Source organism: Hyaena hyaena, unplaced genomic scaffold, assembly GCF_003009895.1.
Source record: "Hyaena hyaena isolate Hyena2069 unplaced genomic scaffold, ASM300989v1 scaffold_882, whole genome shotgun sequence".
Taxonomy (NCBI): Eukaryota; Metazoa; Chordata; class Mammalia; order Carnivora; family Hyaenidae; genus Hyaena; species Hyaena hyaena.
In genome coordinates this window covers 470,320-492,286 of record NW_024081513.1, presented here as the reverse complement: position 1 = coordinate 492,286, position 21,967 = coordinate 470,320, and the positions used below count along the sequence as shown (strand labels likewise).

Genomic DNA, 21,967 nt, shown 5'->3' with positions numbered 1-21,967 from the left:
TTACTGCATGCCAGGTCAAACAGATGGGAATCGTAGCAGGAGATATGGTTGGAACTTGAGACCTCAAGTCTGATTCCCTGGGCCCCTCCTCAGCAGCAAATGTAATAAACTCCCTGAGGAAGGAGTGATTATTCCCATTGTAAAATGCAGTTGGCATGCATCCTGAGGAAAGAGGGGAGTTTTTAATTCTTCTCTTCCCTGGGTCACTTGAAAGCCCAGAGACAAAATAGTCTTTATTCTTCTTGTTCAGAAGGATATGATCTATACATGTTCGTTTCTCTTCCAAATTGTTCTCATTATTACCATTATCCTTTTCACTCTCCACTTGGATATGTTGGGAATAGATAAACATCTTTTGGGCTTAGGTTGCTGGTTGATCTTGACCTGGCAGAAAAGAGTTTACCTCACCTACGTGTGATGGAATAGGAGGTGATGCAGTAAGTAGGTGAGCTTTGGATTGCCTTCTTATTGGGAGGAAGTGAGTGCTTGGGTTATTAGAGACATTTTGAAATTGAAAACATGGGAAAACCAGTGTGTGTGGAAGTAGAACAGCCAGAAAGATATAGTAGAGATTCATGGTTTTTTTATATCTCTCTCTCTCAATCTCTCTCTCTCTACTCCCCCTTCCCCTTCCTTTCTTTTCTTTCTTTTCCTTCTTTCTTTGTATCTTTTTGTTTTCCCTTTGACAATAGCAACCTGATTTTCTTTGGGGAAATCACCTCTTTCCCATTCATAGCTCGTATGGTTTGGTGATATTAACACTAACTTTGCCTCCAAAGACAGGCATTAGACCCAGGCCTGGCCAATTAGAACACCAAATCTCCTTGGCCAAATTAAATCTTGTGAGATGCAAAGCTCGGTTTTTTGAAAAGAAAGCTTACATTATTTTTCATGCAGGACTTGGGAGTTGTGAGGATGGAAGTCTGGAGCTTCTAGCAACCATCTTGCCACCATGGGAGACAGACCTGCCTGAGAATATAGTCAAGGCACAGGGAAGCAAAGGTAAGCAACAGAAAAGAGCTGGGGCACCTGGGTGGCTCAGTTGGTTAAGCATCCGGCTTTGGATCAGGTCATGATCTCACAGTTTGTGGGTTTGAGCCCAATGTTGGGCTCTGTGCTGACAGCTCAGAGCCTGGAGCCTGCTTGGATTCTCTCTCTCTCTCCCTCTCTCTCTCTCTCTCTCTCACTCTCTGCCCCTCTCACCGCTCATGCTCTGTCTCTCCCTCTCAAAAATAAATAAACATTAAAAAAATGAAAGAAACAGAAAAGGACCATTTTTTGATGCCATGATTGACGTGTGGGCTTCAGCTGTGCCTAAACCCAGACCTACCTTGTAAGCTTTTCAGTTGTGTCAACCAGTGAATTCCTTTCTCGAAGCCCATTTGACATGTATTCTTTCCTTCCTTCTTTTTTCCTTCCTCCTTCACTCCCTTTTGCTGAAAGAGCCCTAAATATCATAAAAAGCATCTGTATGCTCATGCATATTCTGGAGCTAAAGATAATTTAAATTTCGTTACAAGAGATAAAGATAAATTTGGTTAAAAGAGAACTTAAAATGCTATATATGTAAACAAACAAAAGCACTCTTTTATTATTACTGCATGAAAGGCAGGGACAACAGCATTTGGTTTTAAAGTTTATTTATTTATTTATTTTGAGAGAGAGAGAACGAGTGGGGAAGGGGCAGAGTGAGAAACAGAGAGAATCCCAGACACGCTCAACATTCAGCATGGAGCCCAATGAGGTGTTCGATCTCATGACTGTGGGATGATGACCTGAGCCAAAATCAAAAGTCAGGCACTTAACCAATTGAGTGACCCAGGTGCCCCCAGCATTTCATTTTAAAAATCTATAGTCAGTGTGTTTTTTTAATTCTCATGATACAATGTTTTAGTTATGCTATTGTTGCCAATGGAATTGATACTAGGGAACTACCTGTACTTCCTTTATTATAGCAAAGTAGGAAGTATATTTAAAAGATGTTACACTATCATTTAAACTCAGGAACATTCAGTAATATACACCCGTGGCAGACGCTACTCAAAGTATTGGTTTCCTCCTTCCTAGCAGGCAAACATTTTCTTTATGAAATTCTATGATCTCACAGGAAAATGACCTTTTTAATATCACATTCCTGCTTTTGGTCTTCAGGCAACTACATCATCTACATTGCCTGTTTGTCGACAGCTTAGTTCTGGCTTCCTATGATGAAATCTCTTTTTCATATGACTTAATATTAAAGGAGATGTCTTTTTACTTAACTCTGTTAAGTAAAATTGACTGATAATCTAAAGATTTTCAAAAGGCTGAACAGTGAGTTCTTTAGTTTAAAAATAATGTTTTAGTTTAAAAATAGTTTAGTTTGTTTTGGTTTATTTTCCACTTGGCTTTGAAAAAAATCAGAGTTTTCTAGTTGAAAAGGGGCATAGAGCCATTTCAACATCACACTCTCATTTATATCACAGAGATATAAAATGGAAATAGAAGATAAAATGTTTAAGAATTTGAATTCCCGGGTGCCTGGGAAGCTCACTTGATTGCAGGACCAACCTTTGATGTCAGCTCAGGTCATGATCTCAGGATTGTGGGATCAAGCCCCACAATGGGCTCTGCACTGAGCATGGAGTCTGCTTATGGTTCTCTTTCTCTCTCCCTCGGCCCCTCTCCCCCACTTGCACTTGATCTGTCTAAAATAAATAAATATAAACAAACAAACAAATAAATAAAAAGACTTTGAACTGCCTTTAGCAATTTGAGCTGGTGGAGAAGCAGAGCTCTGGCTTTTTCACACACTTCTTTTACTCTCTAATCACCTCTCCTCAGATCTACTGCCATGGGTACCTACTGGGATTCATAGGTAATTTTAGAATTATACCTTTCTTTCTCTTAATTTTTTTAAGTTTTTTTATTTTTTAATTTTTTCTCTTAATTTGTGTGTATTTTTTTAATTGGTGTCAATTTTATTTGTTTACTATTGAACTTTTCAGAGTCACTGGACAGGGACTATATAAAATGTCAGTTTTATTATTGCTCCATTAATAACACTAATAAAAAGGATAATGTCACACATCTTTCTGGCAGAGGGGAAATGGACAATGGAACCCCAGCAACATCCTTCAACAGGGGAGCAAGAACATTTGGTCAGAAGGGTTCCCATTGCCTCCACCCATCTTTTTGTTAACCTCTTAGACTCTCAAGTAGGAATGTGTAAATATGTTTAGTGAGGCTGCATGTACCCGGCTTTGTGTTTGCTCAGACTGGTCTGAACAAATGCCCAGGCTAAGTCCACCATGCCTGAGAATTAGGGAATGTTTCTTCAGTATTGAGTAGTGTTGTGCATATAGGATCTTACCACAAACTTTCTAAGTGAGCTAATGAACATTGAAAAGAGACAAGACAGTATTTCACTAGTGTGAGAAGCTTCCCAGAGAATAAATCTACCCATCACTATTAATAATTCTCAGAACTTCCTGTGATACAACAACAATATTGTTGGTGACTGAAAGTATGATTTCATACAAGAGAACCACTGCTGAATTTTTTAAAACTATTTTTTAACACATGAAATTACACACAATACAAAATACTTGTTTTACAACTTGAAATCTTTAAAGTTATGGGTACAGTTACAGTAATGCAAATAGTATTAATGCATTAACTTAGAGCAGAGTTATTTATCTTCATTGGGCTTAACACAAAGCCAAGAATGAATTATTTGCCTAAATTGCTTTCTAGTCTTTGAATAAAAAAAAAAAAAGGAAAATGTTTTCTACCTCCTGTATAATATGTCAGAATGATAAACAATGCCAACAATTAAGTAGTCTGGTATTTCTATAAATGGGAGATTGTATTCCAATAGCTTTTAAGTTGTAAATCTTAAAGTTTTGGCTACATTATATCTATCAAATTGTCATTATCTCAGCTCTCAGGAAAATTACGTCATCTTTGGTAATAGGCTGCCAGAAGAACAGAAACTATGGACTACACCATTTTTTCCAAAGAATCCTGTATTTTAATGAATAGCTGAATAAATAGACATTAATTATGAAATTCACATTAAGATAGAAGAAAATCCAAACATTCTGATTGCTTTCTCTCTTAAATTTGATAGCTACTACAAAACATACTATTTATGTTAGGGTAAAAATAAGCTGAATCACAGGAGTGTACCTGGGAAGTGCTGGCAGATATATACAGTAACATGGAGGGGTCATAAAATAAAAGTGTTTATATGTACATTTTTTTTCCTTTTTTGCATGGAGAAACACTGTTTTATAAAATGGGAAAACACACAGTAGATCACATGCAGCAAGAACCGATACAATGTGCACAGCAGTATAATCAATAAGACACAGAACTATGGGTTTAAAAAAGAATTTGGGAGCAGGGGAAAAAAAGAAAAAATTGAAACCTGGAATGCTTTCTTATTAAGGTTTCGGAATATAAATTTGTCTAACAAGCCTCTTGACAGTTTCTCAAAAGTTCTCACTTGACCTCTTATGGTTTAAGTGTAGGGCTAAAAATAAACCATCATATTATACAAAACTTTGTATATTAGCATACAAAAGGTAACAATTTACTTTTTGTATAAAATATAACCTTTTGATAGTATATTTATTTCACATATGTATAAATATAACCCAAAGAATATGTTTTAAGTATTTCTACCAAAATATTCTTTACAAAAGTTTACAAAACAAGTAATTTATTCATATTTACAACCTAGCACAGAAGAGATTCTGGGCCAGTGACGTTGGTATTGTGTAAAAGAAAAAAGAGTGCTTCTAGACATTTTAAAGATTGGCAGAGGGCTTTGCAGAATTTTCAAAATATGATCTTTTTAGAACAGATATGTAAAGACTTAGTTGTGAAACAACTTCAGTTAAATTACATTTGATGATTGAATATGTGGATGTATAACTAAAAAAGCTGAAGATAACCTATGTTCTTCTGTAATGAGAAAAATAATAGTGATATTTTTCATCCAATCCAAATCAGCACACATACTCCTGATTTTACAGCTGATCTGTGTGTGGGCACCGAGGTTACATGACTCAGCCAAAGCTCTTTCTTTGATACAGTGCTCAGCCCTGAGGGAGAAGACTTGGAGATGAAGGGTCCATCCCTATGTGGTGAAGATACATCACATCAGGGAGCAAAGAATGAATGGATTGCTACATTCTATTTAGCTGTTAAACCAAACAATATGCCCAAATCAGGACGGATTATTTTCTCTCTCAATTATGCTTTCTTTCAAACCCTATGAAATAGACTGTACCCATCCATACCCACCTTTTCTTGTCCTGATCTTCTGTGTCTTATCTCTAATCAAAACAATATACTTTCTTATTTCAGTTTGCTAACAAATCTATCTCTGGTCATCAAAATAAGCAGGGAAGACAAGGCTCAATTTGAGTGAGGGAACTAACCAGCAGGCATCATCACAATAGGTAACACCCCAGGTAATTCGGGGCTAAATAAGTCTCCTTTATAGCATTGTCCAATGGGATGTTTTCTTTTTTAAATAGTGAAATCTGATGCAGACAGGGATGCACTAATATTTCAGTATGATTAGGACAGATTGTGATTGTATCTGAGACTTGGAAACAGATTCAGAAATTGGTTGTGGAAGCCCAGATAAAGTTGGATAGCCCTGCAATCTTGTTTCATCACTAGACACAGCACGTTGCTAAAGTGTAGCATATGTGGGAATATTGACAAAGTGAGAGGTGAACCTGGGGAAGAAATTCTATAATCCACTGGCTGCTCTCTAGTTTCTCTGGCTTTCCTCTACTTAGGACACCAGTTGGTGACTCCAAACAAACCTATAACATTTCAATCTACCCTGGAGGTTTTAGGAAAACTAAATGAAAAGACAGAGTGGAAAGATTAAATCACACTTCCATCTATCTATTAGAGCAAATTAAGGAATTTTTTGCTTGCTGCTTGGAACTAGCATGGAACCATGTGACATGAGATTTAACGAGCTACAAGGTCTATTACTTTTCTTTCAGGGAGGAAAGGAGCTCGGGAAGCCTATTTTACACAACTAATTATACATCAACATCACAGTTTTGTTTGGGTAAACTGGATACTGTGTCCTGGAGCTTAGACAGGGAAAAGTGATCCCAATATTTTACTTTCAGGGTTGAGATTTAAAACAAGTGTTTGAACCGAGCACTACAGTTACTTTCTGCTTCCATTTTTAGGCCAAGTTGTCTTCATAGCGTCCAACGAAAAATCAAGAGTTTGGCCTTTACAAAGTCCTTGTAAAATTCTGCCTTTTAGTGCTTAGAGTGTATTAATTGTCCCTCTCTTCTCCTTTAGGAGTTGTTTCCCAGAATTTCATCAAGATTGATGTCTTTCATCCAGTCATCATTACCAGGCTCTGTCTTCAATAAAGAATCAATGAAATCAGCATCACTGTTCAGGGCAGGGCCCATGTTATCGGTCTGTTGGTTGAGAAAGTCAAAAGCTAAGTCACTGCCATGGTCAGTTCCTTGAAAAGCTCTGGAACTTTGGTTGGGTGAAGGAAAGTTACCTGGTGTCATGGAGGGTGGCTGGCTGATGCCTGTCCTCGGCTGACTCAACCCTGTTCCCGACTGGTTCAAATTAGGCAAGATCTGTGTGCTTAGCTGATTGGGTCTGAGATTCAGACTTCTGAGTGGACCCATGGTTTGTCCATTTAATGTTTGGTTCATTTGGTTCAGGGGTCTCATTTGCACTGCTGGTGTTAACTGGTTAGGAGGGGCCGCTGCCCTCTGGGAAAACTGCTGGCTGCCCACTGCCTGCTGCAGTGACTGGTTTGGAGTATAGGCTGCAGGTGTACCTGTGGGGAAGCGGACTGCTGTGGACTTCAGAGCTTCCTGTTGTTTGGTTGCTGTGTCTTGAGAGGCCCAGTTCGGTGCGGTTGTGCTGGATGTGATCATAACATTCGATGTTCTCTGTGCTGGCATGTTCGCCATGCTATGGGTTAAATTTGGTCTTAATTGTTGTGAATTGCTAACAGGTCCAGCTCCAAAAGTGGCCACGTTGTTATTATTACTTGCCCCTAAGGTAGGTGGCCGTGGCATCAGAGGGTTGTTTGGATTTGCCATCAGTTGGTTTGGGTTTCTCTGTTGGGTCAACTGATTTATTCCTGAAGTGACACTGTATGTGCCAGGCTGACTGCAAGGCAGATTTCCATACATCCCCATATTCTGAACTGCTGTGGGTAATGATGGCATTCTTGTCCCATGGGAAGTAGACATGAGGCTGGAATTTGGAGTCAAAATGGTGTGTGTTGAAACTGGGTTTGCCAAAGCCTGGTTAGAGTTTAAACTCACGGTTGATGAGCCACCTGAGAAAAAGAAGACAATTATATTAGGGTTTTTTTTTTTAATTTTTTTTAATGTTTTATTTATTTCTAGGAGAGAGAGAGAGAGAGAGAGAGACAGCGTGAGCAGGGGAGGGTCAGAGAGAGAGTGTGTTTCATATTCTGAAACAGGCTTCAGGCTCTGAGCTGGCAGTCAGCACAGAGCCCGATGCGGGGCTCGAACCCACGAACCGCGAGATCACGACCTAAGCGAAAGTCGGACGCTTAACCGACTAAGCCACCCAGGTGCCCCCAATTATATTAGTTTATAACCAGAGGTTATCTCCTCTATTATAGCAATTTGCCATAACTTATCAACTCTGAAACTGTCTTCAGGTGAAGGAACAAATAAAGAGAAATAATCATCACAGATATTACATAAAAGAAGTGAGACAGTTTGTGAGGGAAGTATCACTTAGGTCACCCCTTGGTCAAGAGTTTATATATTCTAGAAAAAAGACTATACTAAAATGGCTCTGGTTTTTAGGTTTTACTTTATTCCTCTTCTGGAGTCTTTGAGAAGAGGTGTTAGTCAATCTTTCTTTATTTGGAATTAGCTTTACTCTGTTCTGAGACCAGACTGTGATTAACCAGCTGTTGTGAAATCCATGCCACGGGTTGCCTCAGGGTTCCAATAAGAAAGTGTGGATGAATCCCATACATGGCTACTAGACTAATATTCCAAACCTGTGGCCTTCAAAATCATGTGCAGTTATCCGTCTACATTATCCCCATTCAAGAAGCTTCCATGAGTGGCCCCCAAGTGTCCAAAGGGTAAATTCCCATCTCTTTAAACATCTAGAATTCAAGGTATTCCGTGCTCCACTGATTATCTCCATGCGGAAAGTCCTCCGCTCCAGGAGGTATAGTCACTATTGCATTGTTATCCACACACCATGAGCTCATGCTATTTCCCTCTCCTAGGATGCCCTTATTAACTCACTGAGCCCTACTTTTTATTCAAGGCTCAGGCCAAGGTCTAAGCTCCTACATTAAGTTTTCCAGGATATTCCAGCCTGCTCTTTCCAGCAGGATTTGCTCTTTGAAATTTTCATTCAGCACTTAGTAAGCTCTTGTCTTAGAAAATCCACAGAACCCCAATGTAGAACCATCAATCATAGGCTGCTGAATAGGGAGGCTCCACATATCAGGTAGTGATTAGTCAACACATAAAAATCTTCCTGACTTGGGGAGGTTAAAGTCATCCTGGGAAGACATCTTGAGAAGCAAAACTGGAATGCTCAAAGGATAAAAATAAGTGCCTTATACGTGATAAGTTCCAGGGTGGAAAATATTTTTTGCCTGTTTTGTTCACTGTCATATTCTCTAAGCCTAGTGGATGGTGCAGTCGGTATTCAATTAGTATTGACTGAATGAGTAAATGAGAGATTGAAGTACATGTGTAACTTGGAGAAAGGTACTCTTTTAAAGTACTTTCCCTGCAGAGATGCAGGGAGGTCCAGAGAATCAGAAATACTAAGAAACAAGAATCAGACACACATACAAATCTCAGAACAGTGGTGTAAGAGGAGAACATGGCTGTAGTTGTAGCCCTGGGGTACTCTGACTGCTTGGGGATAGCTAGCACAGCATAGAGCCGGATAGACTGAGTCCTTGATTTTGTTTTAAAATATGTCTCCACTAGACTATACACCCCCTGAAGGCAGGAGCAGTCTCTTGTATCTCCTTGTATGATCGGAATGAGCACAGAGCCCTGCACTGGTAGGGCAGTGAGAGTTTGATGAAGAGGGATTGGAGTCAGGTATGAGATGCTTGAACAGCAAAGAGTTCACAGACAGCTGATGAGAGTAAGTAACCTCACGTCGGTATCAAAAGATTTCATGAGAAGGGAAGTAACACTATGAAAGTGCTATGGAAAAAATTTAAAGATTTTAAAAACCATTCCCTCTAGATGGTCTCTATTTTAACAATATGCACTGAGAAGGTTTAAGAGGAGGGCAATTTTTTTAAACCACCAGAATCAGGAGAATTTCCGTAAAGATCATGAAACAGTAATCACAGTTAATATTTAGAAGTTCCTAATATGTGGTTAAAATTGTTCCATGTGCTTTTCATACATCATTTCTTATATTAAGATCTGGCCAAGGTAATTATCACTATACTGAAATTAAAGTAAAAAACAATAAAAGAGTTTGTGTTGTGTTTGTGTTTATTTCATTCTCAAAAGACATGGGAAGTACAATGCTCTAGAGCAATGACTCTTACCGATTTAGGGGTCAGCAACTGGATGCTAAGGATCACTCGTTTAGGAAAATGCCCATATGCACTGTAAAAGTGACCTGCAGGTACCCACCAAGTGTCCAACCTCCCTGCCTCCCTTAGAAACAGACTCTTGATTTTGCAGCTATGTGTTCAGCTGAAAAAACCACATTTCCCAAATTTCCTTGGTGATGGAGGGGTCCAGACGAATAAATTCTGGCTAAAGGTAGAAGTTATTGAGCAAGAGCCCAAGAAGCCTATTTTAAAAAGAGAATCTGACTCATTTGGGAAGCCATTTTACCTTTTCCCTTCTTTCATCGTTCTGTCTGGAATATGGATGTGAAGGATGGAGGTGTGGTGGCCACAGGCTATCCTTACGAGGGAAACTACACGTTAAAGAAGGTGGGGCAGAAAGACAAAAGAAACCGGGATCCCTGACAACATGGTACAGCCACCAAACCAGCATGAAAACTACCATCTTTGAGATTCGCTTATATGAATGGGAAAAGAAAAGGCCAAACATCCATCCTGAATTTTGCAGAATATTTCAAAGGGCTCCTAGCTTCCCCATGGCCACTGATAAGCCATGGTGCAAGAAGCCATGTTCCAAAGGAACCTCCATCTTGTCTTTTAACCACTTTGAGGACAGAATCAAATAGAGAACCCAGTTTGGGGCCAGAGACAAAGTAATCTTAGAGAGTGGAATGCATATAATCTCATTCCAAATTGTAGCGGTGAGAGGCAGTCTGGAACATTTAAAGAGCTTAAATACATTAGAACAATATAGTTATAACCACGCATAAGAAGACCAGAAAATATTTTTTAAAAACAGGAGTATTCATGGCACCTCCTTTAGATAATCATCTGTATGCCGTCCTGGATCGATGAAGGTAACAGGTAAAATAGAGAGAGCTTGGAAAAATTGAGGACAAGCTTAATTTACATGAGAAAGTGCAGAGTTCTGGGCAGATGGGACTTGAATCCATTCTAAATAGGAGAAGGCAAGAAGAGTCTGGGTTAGGTCTAGGAGAGGTTCTTTTAGGGTTAGGAGAGGGAGAAGAGAGATTTTAGGGGTAGTGCCCACTACCTACATTACATCGAGTGACCTATTAGGAGGTTTTACTTTATATCCTAAATGTAGTCCACCTTTGATTTTTTTGAGAGACTTCATGAAGACCGCATTTGCTTTTCAATTATGTCTTGGTGGCAGGACTACTCATCCCAGCGGGACAAGAAGATTGGACTTCATGCAAGTCCCAAGAGGGAGAAATGTCTGCTTCCCTTACATGACCTGAGTCTGGATATGTTGCTGGGAGCAGAATGGTTGAACCAGGCGGTTAGGAAATAGCTAAGCTCTTTTGAACTCTTAGGGGTAATCTGGAGGGCAGTGAACTTTGTGGGTGCGGAATGAGAATCAGCAAGAACTGATGGAAGGAGAAAAAAAATACTCCAGTTTGGCCTTGATCTGGAAGTTAAATGGGAGCTAATGAAGGATCCTGAGAAAGATGTTATATTTCAATATGAGGTGGGGAGAGGAGGAAATATCAAACAAGTTTCTTTCTTCTACAGTTATGATTTTTATCAATTTTTAAGAACACTCACCAGAATACTGGGCAGTTGGCTGCATGCTGCCTGTGTTTCTTCTTTGGTCTTTATAATCTGGAGGTGGCCTTGTCAAATGTCTATTTATTTGATCCTGTGGAGCAATTTTCTCCTTGAAAATAAACACAAGTGAAATCATATTAAGTCACATGCTTACCTTCCCACTTGCAAACATTTACAGACTGTTGATTCAAAAAAGTAAGACTATGAGAACAATTTTGCCATCATTGCTGTGTATTGCAAACCTTATTTAGTAGGTCTCAATTCAGAGATAAGCCTTTTCAGTGTCAATAAATTTCCTGCGGGGAAGTATACTTTCTACTTCTCCTTGACATTCACCATGTGTTTTGGGTCTAGGAACTAATCTCATTTTCTTTGTTTTGCAATTAGACTTCAGTGAAAACTAAATCCCTGTGCTTTTTGAGAGGGTATTTCTGGTTTTCTTTTGTAGCACACCTGATGTGCTCTGGTACCTATTATTTAATTCTGGTCCCACAGAGTGTGGAAAGCCTAGGAGTAGGATTGCCAGAGAAAATACAAGACACTTGGGAATTCTGTATTTTTATTTGCTAAGTCTGGAGACGTTGGGAGATAACTTAGGAGATGTCAGGAGCTAACTATCAGGTACCTGTAGGGACACTATAAGCACATTACCTCATTTCTCCCCCTCAAACAGAGTCCTTGAAGATAGCTGTGATTATCCCCACTTAATAGATGAAGAAATGGAAGCTTCTTTGGACCAAGTAACTTGACAAAGATCACAGAGTGGGAGAACAGAAACTGAATCCTGGGTCAAAGACTGACTCTTTTCCTGCCACACAATACAATACTTGTTTTTCTGTTTCTCTGCGTCCCATTCTCTCAAAGCACAAAAATTTCCCAGGCCCCCTTCTTTTCTTCCTACTGGAATCAGCCACCATTATATCTTTATAGTAGGTGAATTTGGGAGCTAAAAGAGGAAATAGGCACATTCTTTTTATATTATCAATGCCCTTAGCCAAAGACCACCAGGAACACACCTACTGAGTTTCTTTCTCATTGCAGCAGGGGAGAATGCACATCATGGGAATCCAAGTGGTGTCTTGGTACTAGTGTGTTAGAAAGAAGCTATCATAGTATTTGGGCTTTGACTGGGTGATTTAGGGAGGCTCTAAGGAAGCAAGGATTTGTTCTAGATTGTAAGCTGTCAGAAAGTGAAGTTGATTCCATGATTTATTTAGCAAAAGGGGGTTGGTATTTTTGTGGGTTACACAGTGACCTTGTATTTATATTTAGACAAAGTTATAAAGTGGCCTTATTTTGTCTCATTTTGTCATGGTCTCAGAGTAACCTCATCTAGGGTTAATATTCTACAAGCTTGTTTATGTCTTTAATGGCCTAGCTGTGAGTGTCATATCAATTATTTTCTTTCTCAGCATGGATCAGGATGTTTTTAGAATTGCTTTACTGCAACTTTGTATGAACCTCAAAGCAACTTCCATTTTCAAAGATAAGCACAACTGACATAGGTAGACAAAACAATATAATTATAGAAAAGTCAATAAGTAGAAAAGAGAACCTTGTAAAGATAGATGGATAAATTAGATAGAAGCCAAATGTGGACTAACTTAGATCCCACTTAAATCATGTATTTCTCAGTTTCCCATCAAATACCAAACCTTCCAAGCAGAAGAAATCTACTCTTAAGGAAAAAAATAGCCTTAAAACAACAACAAATTAAGTTCAAATTCTTGTTTCTAAGAAAAAAAACTTGAAAGACTCAACAGGGTTTTTGGGCATCAAGTAATTCGTATAAAACACAATTTTGATAAGCTAAGTGTAAATGAATCAGAAACATATGGATTGCATTTCTTTTAAATATGGGTTTACAAATTAAGGAAAAAAGTGGTTGGTGAAACTCTTTATGGTTTTGCCCAAACCCTAAATGTTTAAGAAACAGCTTGAGATGTTCCATGAACCCAAATGTGGTGATGTTCAACCATTCCTGTTATAAACTATTGTGCAAGCTGACAGTTTTGATTTTATTGCCAAGCATGAGACTTTCTGAATTCTTCTGTTTTTCAAAAGCATCTATCATTTTTTCTCAGGGAATTAGGTGTTTCTGCTTTTAAATCAAAGAAAACAGGATTTGCACATTCACGCACGTGTTTGCATGTGTGTGTGTGAAAGAGAGAAAGAGAGAGAATCAGGCTTTCAGTTCCCCATGAAAGTCCCAGTCTCAAATCTGGACTTATTTTTATGAGTATTCAATCTACTTACTAACTTTTTATTGCATGGGGTCTAACGCAGGTTGTTCAAAGGGTTAACAATACATCTGTGGAAGCGTGGGTTTCTTAAACTACTTGTTCACAAATGACTTAGACCAAATGGCCTTGTGTATGGACTATTGTGGAACTGCCATGTTGTCTGTCACTTCATGCTGAGGGGTAGCAAAGAATGCAGACTCTTCTCATGCCCTTTCCATGCAAAAGGAGGACATTCCCATTCTGTAAGTGTAAACTCACAGTCCATCCCTAAGATTACTTCTGTCCAACATGAAATGAAACTTATCCACTCATGAACTTGGATCCTATAACTCAACCCAATGACTTGGACCTAAAAACCTACCAAAGAAATAATCTCTGTTGCACTCATCTGTCTTGCTTTGGTGTTGCCATCTCAAAATGTGAAATGCAGATAATTCTATAACCTCCCTCATACTCTGATTATAAGGATTAATCTTTCACTTCTGTAAAAGCTCGGCATGGTGCCTGGCACACAGTAGGTACACAAACTGTATTGGCTATTATAATGCCCATTGTGTTAAGTACTACTCATCTTTCCTCTTTGTTCTTCTTCATTGGTGGGAGAATAATGGAGAGTAAGGATAACACACATTCATGAGAAAATGTATCAATTTAGGCGCCTTTCTGGCCTTGCCAACTGAATGGAAATGACTACAAAGCATATGCTAATGTAAAGCGGTATCAAAGACTATTTCTTCCTGAATATGCTAAAAAGCACAGGCACATCAATGGCATCTAAACAAAGAGAAATGTGAAAGGTTTGTAAAAATCACAAAACCAACAGCTCATTGTCATTCATCTCTCACAGCTTATGCCAATGCCCTTTGCACCTGTCCCAGTGGTTACTCAACTGGAGCCCAATGAGAGTTGGCCAGTGCCAGGACAAGACCCTCATGGTGTGTTTCCTTGCCTTTTAATCACAGCTAAAAACCTAGAAATTCAAACTCTGCATGTTGTAATTCAACACTTTAGAAGTACTGGTGGGAATAATGAAAAGTGTGCCCAGTGTGCCAGTCTTAGATTGTACGTTTTTCTCTTCTATAGCCCTTGTTTTCACACTGTGTAGTTGATGAACATCAAAAAAGGGAGAGAGTAGATGGGATAGGAAGAGTTTTCAAAACTTCTAGAAGACTTATGGAAGAAATTAGTTGTGTCACTTTGTGATCCATTCAGTGACACCCCTTCATCTTATACCTTAGGGCAGTACTCAGGGTCACCTGTAAATTTAGTGCTCACTATTCCTTACTCATTCCTCCCTACTTCTCACATGCTCTGGACTCCAGACTTTTTCCATTTGTCATTCCTTAAAAATAATAAGTGATTATGTTATTATTTATACATTTCATTATGTATTAAATATTTCATAATACAATCTTACAATCTCAAAGCTACCAACAAATATACACCTAGGCTGTACCTTTTGGTGTCTTACCCATCCTCACCTTGGAATGGAAGACCCTACCTACTCTATCCATCAGAATTCTACAGTCCTTCAAAGTCAAAGTCAAAGTCAAATTTTACGTCTTCTCGGCGGAGACTTTCTTTACTCTCTCCAGGCTGGATTTTACCTTTCCTCCATTACGTTTTTCCTTACTCTGTTTATACTTTGTTGTAATGCAAATCTGAGTCTAGTGCTCCCTTGTTTAAAGTCCTTTAAGTCCTCTCCATTGCTTTTCAGACAGTGTAAATTCTGATGTATCAAGCTCGATCCTCTGGCCTTTCATCTCTGGCCTCCTCGCCTATTATTTCCTACTCCTTGTGCATATTCTAAGCCTCAGCATAGACTGTAATATACAGTATATGTTATTTTCTCTGAGTCTTTGAATATACTGATTCTTCTGGCTTGAAGACCCTCCTTCTCTTCCCTCCATCTCCTATGTCACCTTCAGATCTTCAGTAGACATAATTCCTGCTCTGATGTACTTCCCACATCACAACGTTAATCACATGGCAAACGATTGCCTATTTATTTGACATTCTGTGGGCTCTGAACTCCTTAAGGACAAAGACGGGGTCTATCTTGTTTACAACTGTTTTCTCACTGTAAATTAGTTAAAATTTAGTGAATGAATTATAGTGCTTATCACGCCCTAGGTTTCTGACTTTTACTATGAAGTTCCTTGAGCATAAACATTTTTTATTTGGTTTTTCATATTTTTGTGGACCTTGGCTCTATTAACCTGTAGATAGTTAACTTTGCCCCTTTTTTCTTTCATTTAGCCAAATCGTTTAAAGGGAGAGAATGAAGCTTGGAGATGGGGCTTGCTGTTTGGAGGTGGGAAGGATTTGAACCAGTGCCCGAGTGTATGTCTCAGGATACGGAAGGGAGAACAGATAAAAAGTGAAGTAGGGCTAATGCTTGGGCAATGCTCAGAAAATAACCACCTTGCCTTTCTTTAAGGCCACTTAGATATGGTATGGAAGTTGGGAATATATCTTTAATTTTCTTTAAAAATATCCCCCATTCTGAGATGCTTTATTTTGGAAGCCAAATCTTAAGGTCTGAAACTCCACACTGGCTTTCATAACTGTTTTTGAAACTCTTCTATCTCTAAAATCAGTTGAGATTTGAGCTGATTCAAGTTCTGTCCACTATTTCTGCCCCTCAGGGCAGTAGCACAAGAATGATTCTTTTTGCCTGATTCAAATACCCCCGGTAGTAGTTCTTAACATTCCCGGGCTAGGCAGGGCTAGTGAGGTGGGGTGCCCTGCATTTCAACTGTACAGCAGCTGGTAAATCAAGTTTTTTTTCCCCCATAGCACTTTAACTTATGTGTAGAATTAGCCTCTCTTACAGCCAAGACACTCTTGCTGGTATCACCAAAGTAGGCACAGAAAAAAGGGCAGTAAATAGAAATGGGCAACAATGAATTTCCTCTGTTAGGTCCATAAGTACGTGTAGGAGAAATTAGGAGAAAGTTTTACCGCATCAACCAGCATCTGCTGCTGGAGGAGAAGTTGCTGTTTCTGCTCCATGATCTGCCTCTGTAGAGTCTGTTTCTTTCCCATCAATTGCTGATTCAACAGTGATTGCTGGGAGTTCATGTAACCACTTCCGGTGTTTGGATTTGAGCAGGGGTTGGGACTTGGACTGGGGCCTGTGCTCTGGCCTACCACAGAGTGTTGATCCTGAGGAAGAGAAGGGGGGTGGGGGAAGCTACTGTGAATTAGAAGAAAAAAAATGTAGCACAAAGATCATAAGCTTAGATTCCAAACATTTTTCATCTTGTTAAGACCAAACATGGTTAAATGGGTTGGAGAACAGAGAATTGCTTTCTAAATGCAGGAGAAATAAATGCATATTACAGCAACCAAAGCAGCAGAGTTAATGACATTAGGGCACTCGAAAAGCTCCCATACAACTTTGATGGTGGACGCTCCACATTCCAGAAGGCGTTTATGGAACCGCAAAGAAAACTGCCATAAAAACATATGGCAAACCTCTCAATTGCTCAGGAACAAACACATCATAAAGTAATAAGTTCTTCCTTTTCCTTAAAGTTAGCACATATCATTGCCGATCCTGCAACAAAAATTATATTTCAATTCATATGTTCAAAACTTGAATAAACCATTTTGGTCAGAAGGGGCCCTGCTCTCTGTGACAAGGCAGGAGGACCTGTGAGTTTCTGTTTTATAAACACTCTGAAGCATGGAAGGGACTTGCCCTTACAGACCTGTTAATTTTGCTCCCTGGTGAGTAAGTCAGGAATTTCAGTGTATCAGTCAGTAAAAGAATACCCAACCAATCGACAATGAGAAATTAAAAATTCAACACTGTATATTAGTAATATTGGGTACAGGCGAATTGCCATTCTAACTCAAAGTCTCTACCGATCTTTAGGCATTGACAAAGTCAAGACCTTGCAGGCCAGAGAAACCTAGCCAAATGTTTTCATGAACTCCCGATGATGTGTTCAGGCTTGAGCTATACATTGGTGGAGTTACAAGGACTCTTCCAACCTTGAAGAATGTATCCAATTAAGGAATAAATTACATGCTTACGTGTAAAAATACAAGAAAGTACAGAAGCAAGTCTTAGATATGATACAAGTACTAGGTCAAAGGTCCTCACACTTTGATGATATTCACTGGAGAAACAGATGCTCTGGCCTTGCTCCAGAAATTCTGAGGCTATACATCGGGTACCTGGTCAGGTAATTCTAATACTCATTGATTCAGGGAATGCTCTTTGAGAAAGAATGGATTATGGGAGCAATAACATCCAATGTTCATTCCCCAGCTGGACTGTCTGAAGTTACGAGAGATTGAAAAGATAAAGCAACTCTTGTGATGCCTGATGAGTAGGCTACATACTCCGTTTATGGAAAGTCTCTTCCCTGTTACCTCCTTCTTTTTCTTTAGTTATCTACTAAGCTAAAAACAAAAACAGAAACAAAGGCCACCAGTCCACAGCCTGGGGGTGTAGAAAACATGGCCTTGCTTTAGCAATCCCCGGGGCTACAGATCTCATCCACCACTTCAAAAGCAAAGGGATACAAAATAATCTTAAAGATGACCATGCACTGAGCCTTATTACAGGCCAGGCACTGTACTGTGTGTTACATGATTTATCTCATTTAATCCTCCAAATGAAACAATCAGCAAGAACTAGTATTATCGTCCCAGTTCTGCCGATGAGAAACCTGAGCTCAGAGATCACACAGTTGCAAGCAGTTAAGGAAGATTTGAAGCCAGGTATGTCTGACTCCAGAACTCCATTTCTCAGTCACTATACCAATTGTCTTTCAGCTAAGATGAACAGCATTGAAGAAAATGGTGCTTTTACTTCAAAACTGTGCAGATTTACCTGTCCATGTAGCAAGTGTTTATTGAGCACCCTCTGTACCCCAAATCAGGCACATGGAAGGGAGTGTGTCAGACAGAAGGGCAGGGCTGTCGGGTCTGGGAGGGGAGCAGGCCTCCTCACCAGTTAACTAAAAATACGGGGAGCCATCTCTGAGGTAGGCACATCCACTGTGCAAAAACCACCCTCTAACACCTCTGCACACAATGCCCAGTCCTCTCAAAGTTAAATCCCTCTTGGCTCTTGGGGGAGACAGTTCACCCCACATGTCCTACAAGCCACTTGGGACATGGGCCTGGAGACCAGCGCAGAGGGTCATTACCACACTGCTAATAGATGAAGATCTTGGAGTGCAGGTGGAGAAGGAAGTATCTGGAGGACTGAGTGTTGAATCTTTGGCCTGCCCACACTAATGAGAGGGACGTAGAGCCCGAGACAGGGAGTAAAAGGTGGGGTCAGAGAAAGATGACCAGAAGTGATGCCAGAGGAAATCAGAGAGAGAATATAGTGGAGACAGTAGATGGCCCTCCACTCTCCACCATCAACCAGCATTGAAACCACTTGCTCTTTTCTATGCTACTATAAGAATGTGAAGTTTAGTGCAAGTCTGTGTGTGAAAGGAGGATTTTGTGTTTAAAAAAACACCTGGTTGACAAACACACATAGAAAAAATGTCTTGTTCTCAGGGCCACACAGTGCTTCAGATCATGAGCTCCGTAGATGAGGCTGCTGTAATTCATTTCCCAGTTCTGGCACTTATTAGCTATGTGATCTGGGGGAAGTTAGTTTACATCCATTAGCCTCAATATCCTTGTCTGTAAAGTGGCCACAATTACAGTACTGACTTCATAGGGTCCCTGTGAGAATTAGAGGAAATAATACAATGCCAATAATACCAAGCACAGAGTTAGCACTTAATAAGTGGCAGCTGCTCATAATTGTTAGCATTATTTCAACACACAGGAGCAGTCATTTCTTTTGTTTGCTTGTTGTGAAGCAAGGAAGTCAGGCCTTGCAAATTGCAGGAAGCTGTTCTGTGTCGACTCTACCAGAGACGCAGATGTCTCAGCCACATTGTGAAGACAGGGTTACTGGCAGACTCAGGGAATGACTTTTATCCTTCTTTCTGGTGATGTCCGAAGAGGAGCTGAGTGCCGTTCTTGATGAAAAGTCTTTTAGAGGGTGCTTCCTTCATCTGGGTTAGGGGATTGGCTCACTTTGCTTTTTCCTGTGCTGGTTTTTATTTCTTACCATCCAATTACTTATTAATAGAGCAGCCAACATGCATTCACCAAGTACTTTGCCTTCATTTCTTCCATTGTAAATTGGAAGTAATTACACTAATGACAGAAAATGAAACCAGATGAAATTTAGAACAGTCCAAGGCACTTAGGAGGTACTTGATTAAATTTTAGCGATTAGTACTTTTCTTATTTACTTACTTCTTATTTTGTATATGGCAGAGATGTTTTAGACACAATTATCTTTGTGAAGGAGCTTATGCTGTAAGTGTACTAGGATTGAAGATGCAGTGTGTTTAGCTCCCATCTTGGTTTAGTTTTAGTTTTTTTGTTTTTTTCTTTAATTTTGCAACTTGAATGCTGATACCCAAAACATGAAAATGCGACAAAAGCACACGACAAAAGCAGGAAGGGCAAAGGCAGCTTAGTCTTGCATGCCATCCTTGATGGGCAGGGGGAAGCTGCCTAGAGAGCTGTGTTAAGAAGGACTCTGAGGAGGCACTCTGGTGTGGTGAGTCACTGCCGCAGGTCGTCAGGATTGTTGGATCCAGGAGAAGTTGGCTCTCACTCTGGTGGCATTTCTGGTCTGGATCGTGGAGCTGGTGCTGTGTCCGTCATCGGTGCTACTGCTGACACCAGCTCTCCAAGTGCCTCCCCTGTTGGCACGGTTCCCACTTAGAATTCACTGCTGGGATCTGGCTCAGGGATCGCCAAAACCTCCCTCCTCGTCCCAGGTCAGAGCCTCCTCCCTGATGCTCATCTGGGCCCTCATTAGGGCCCCGGCAGGTTCCTCGGCCATATCCACATCTATTGTCTTGAACCCATCAAGCACGGCCTTCAAGAACTGAGCCTTCCATTCCTGGGGGTCTTGGTTCTGATTCTGGGTGATGAGTGTGCACACACTTACTTTGCTGGTCTCCTGGTGGGCTGTCGGTCCCCAGAGGAGTTCATACTATGGTGGGCTGCTACTGGGGATCTTGTATTCCAGGTGCCTCCGTGGGAGAGGAAGGTAAACATTTGCTTCCAGTGTGGCTGACCTGTGGTTACACCCGTGGTTCCCAGGGGGCCCCTTCCAGGCCCTGATGCAGCAGCTCAGGTCAAGTGGGAGGTCTGCCCTCCAGCCCCTGCCTCACTCCTATGCTCACTCTCAGACTTTCTGCCTCCAGGGTTGAGGTCTACAAAGCCTTAGGCTGTCGGTCCTGCCCAGCAGCCACGTGGAGATGCAGGGTAGAACACGTGTAGGGTATCTGTTCATAGGAAGGCCACACATTTTATGCCCCTTGTCATAATGAACCCAGATTCCTGTTGCGTGTGTTATAAACAGAGAAGCCATTTCTGCAGGCCCCCTGATCTGAGCACACCCTCTGCTCCCATCATATTTGAAACACAAAGTGGCCCTTGTGCTCCTCAGTGGATCACAGTCCCCACTATTTCTTATTTTATTGTATCTTCCCATTTTCCTGATTTCTATTACTTGCTCATGTAGGCATTTGAGGTTCAGATCTCTGGCGTAGAGCTTATCTGGGATTCTAAGATGCACACACCACATACACATGAACCTCAAAGTCCCTGTGGTACGATGCAGTGCACAATGATTTCCATCAGGTGATATGATACCCACTAGCGCTGCGAGATTAAAATCCAGACCTTCTAACGCCTAGTCTGGTCACTTATGCAGCCATACACCCATGAGTGAATTTGATACATTTTACTGACTGCCTCCTATATGCTAGGCAGTTTTCTATTTTCTAGACATTAAAAATTTATTTAGAAAGGGGACAAATGCAGAGAAAGAGGTGGACAGAGTGCTTAGTGTTGGCAAAATTAGTGAACATCAAAATAATTTCCAGTGAAATCTAGCCTCCTCTAAGATTCAGAAAAGATCTGCATACCAAGAAAATGTAGCTGTGTTCCCTTCTCTTATCAAACAGATGGACTCTGCTAAATTTAGTTTCATTCCTTTACAATACCAAAGGATATAAAAATAAGAGATAAGCTTTCTTTTGGAATTTTGTAAAAGATTTTGAAGCCTCACAGCTTCTGGGCTATGGGCCTTACCATGTACTCTACTGTACACATTCCTTCAGTTCATGACTGAAGTAATATTTGGCTGCTGCTACATTTTTTTTGCCCTTATGTTAGCTAGGAAACATGAAACACCTCCTTACACAGGCTTGCTGTCATTGCCAAGATGTTGTGCAAACTTTAGTACATAAAATATTTTGAAAGAAAAATATGCTCTGATGCGTTGGCTTTGATTTCCATATTCGGCCTTGCTCTTTGCCTTACATTCATTCCCGTAGAACTTGGCCTAATAGAAATCAATCTGTTTCTATCTCAACACTCATTTTCTCCTTGAGAGCTTATGAACTTATGAAGGCCATGGTAAAAATGGCATATCCTCAGCCTATAGATGAAAGTGTGTGTGTGTGTGTGTGTGTGTGTGATTGTGAATGAA

The 21,967-nt window shown here is 40.2% G+C and overlaps 1 protein-coding gene and 1 non-coding gene across 3 annotated transcripts in view; both read right to left on the bottom strand.

The window, feature by feature from the left end:
• Nucleotides 1-3,578: 3,578 nt before the first annotated feature.
• MAML2 (mastermind like transcriptional coactivator 2) overlaps nt 3,579-21,967 on the bottom strand; it is a 350,467-nt gene continuing 332,078 nt past the window's right edge. The window contains exons 3-5 of one of the 2 annotated variants that reach the window (XM_039220320.1): nt 16,387-16,590; nt 11,177-11,288; nt 3,579-7,339 (exon numbers count right to left, since the gene is read on the bottom strand). In XM_039220320.1, the coding sequence (XP_039076251.1) occupies nt 6,324-7,339; nt 11,177-11,288; nt 16,387-16,590 (1,332 nt within the window). In that variant the 3' untranslated portion in view covers nt 3,579-6,323. The remainder of the gene's footprint in view (nt 7,340-11,176; nt 11,289-16,386; nt 16,591-21,967) is intronic. The other variant, XM_039220321.1, reaches the window with a different exon arrangement.
• LOC120222484 lies at nt 20,744-20,873 on the bottom strand. Its single transcript, XR_005526059.1, has one exon. It is a non-coding gene; the product is annotated as a small nucleolar RNA SNORA11 (small nucleolar RNA).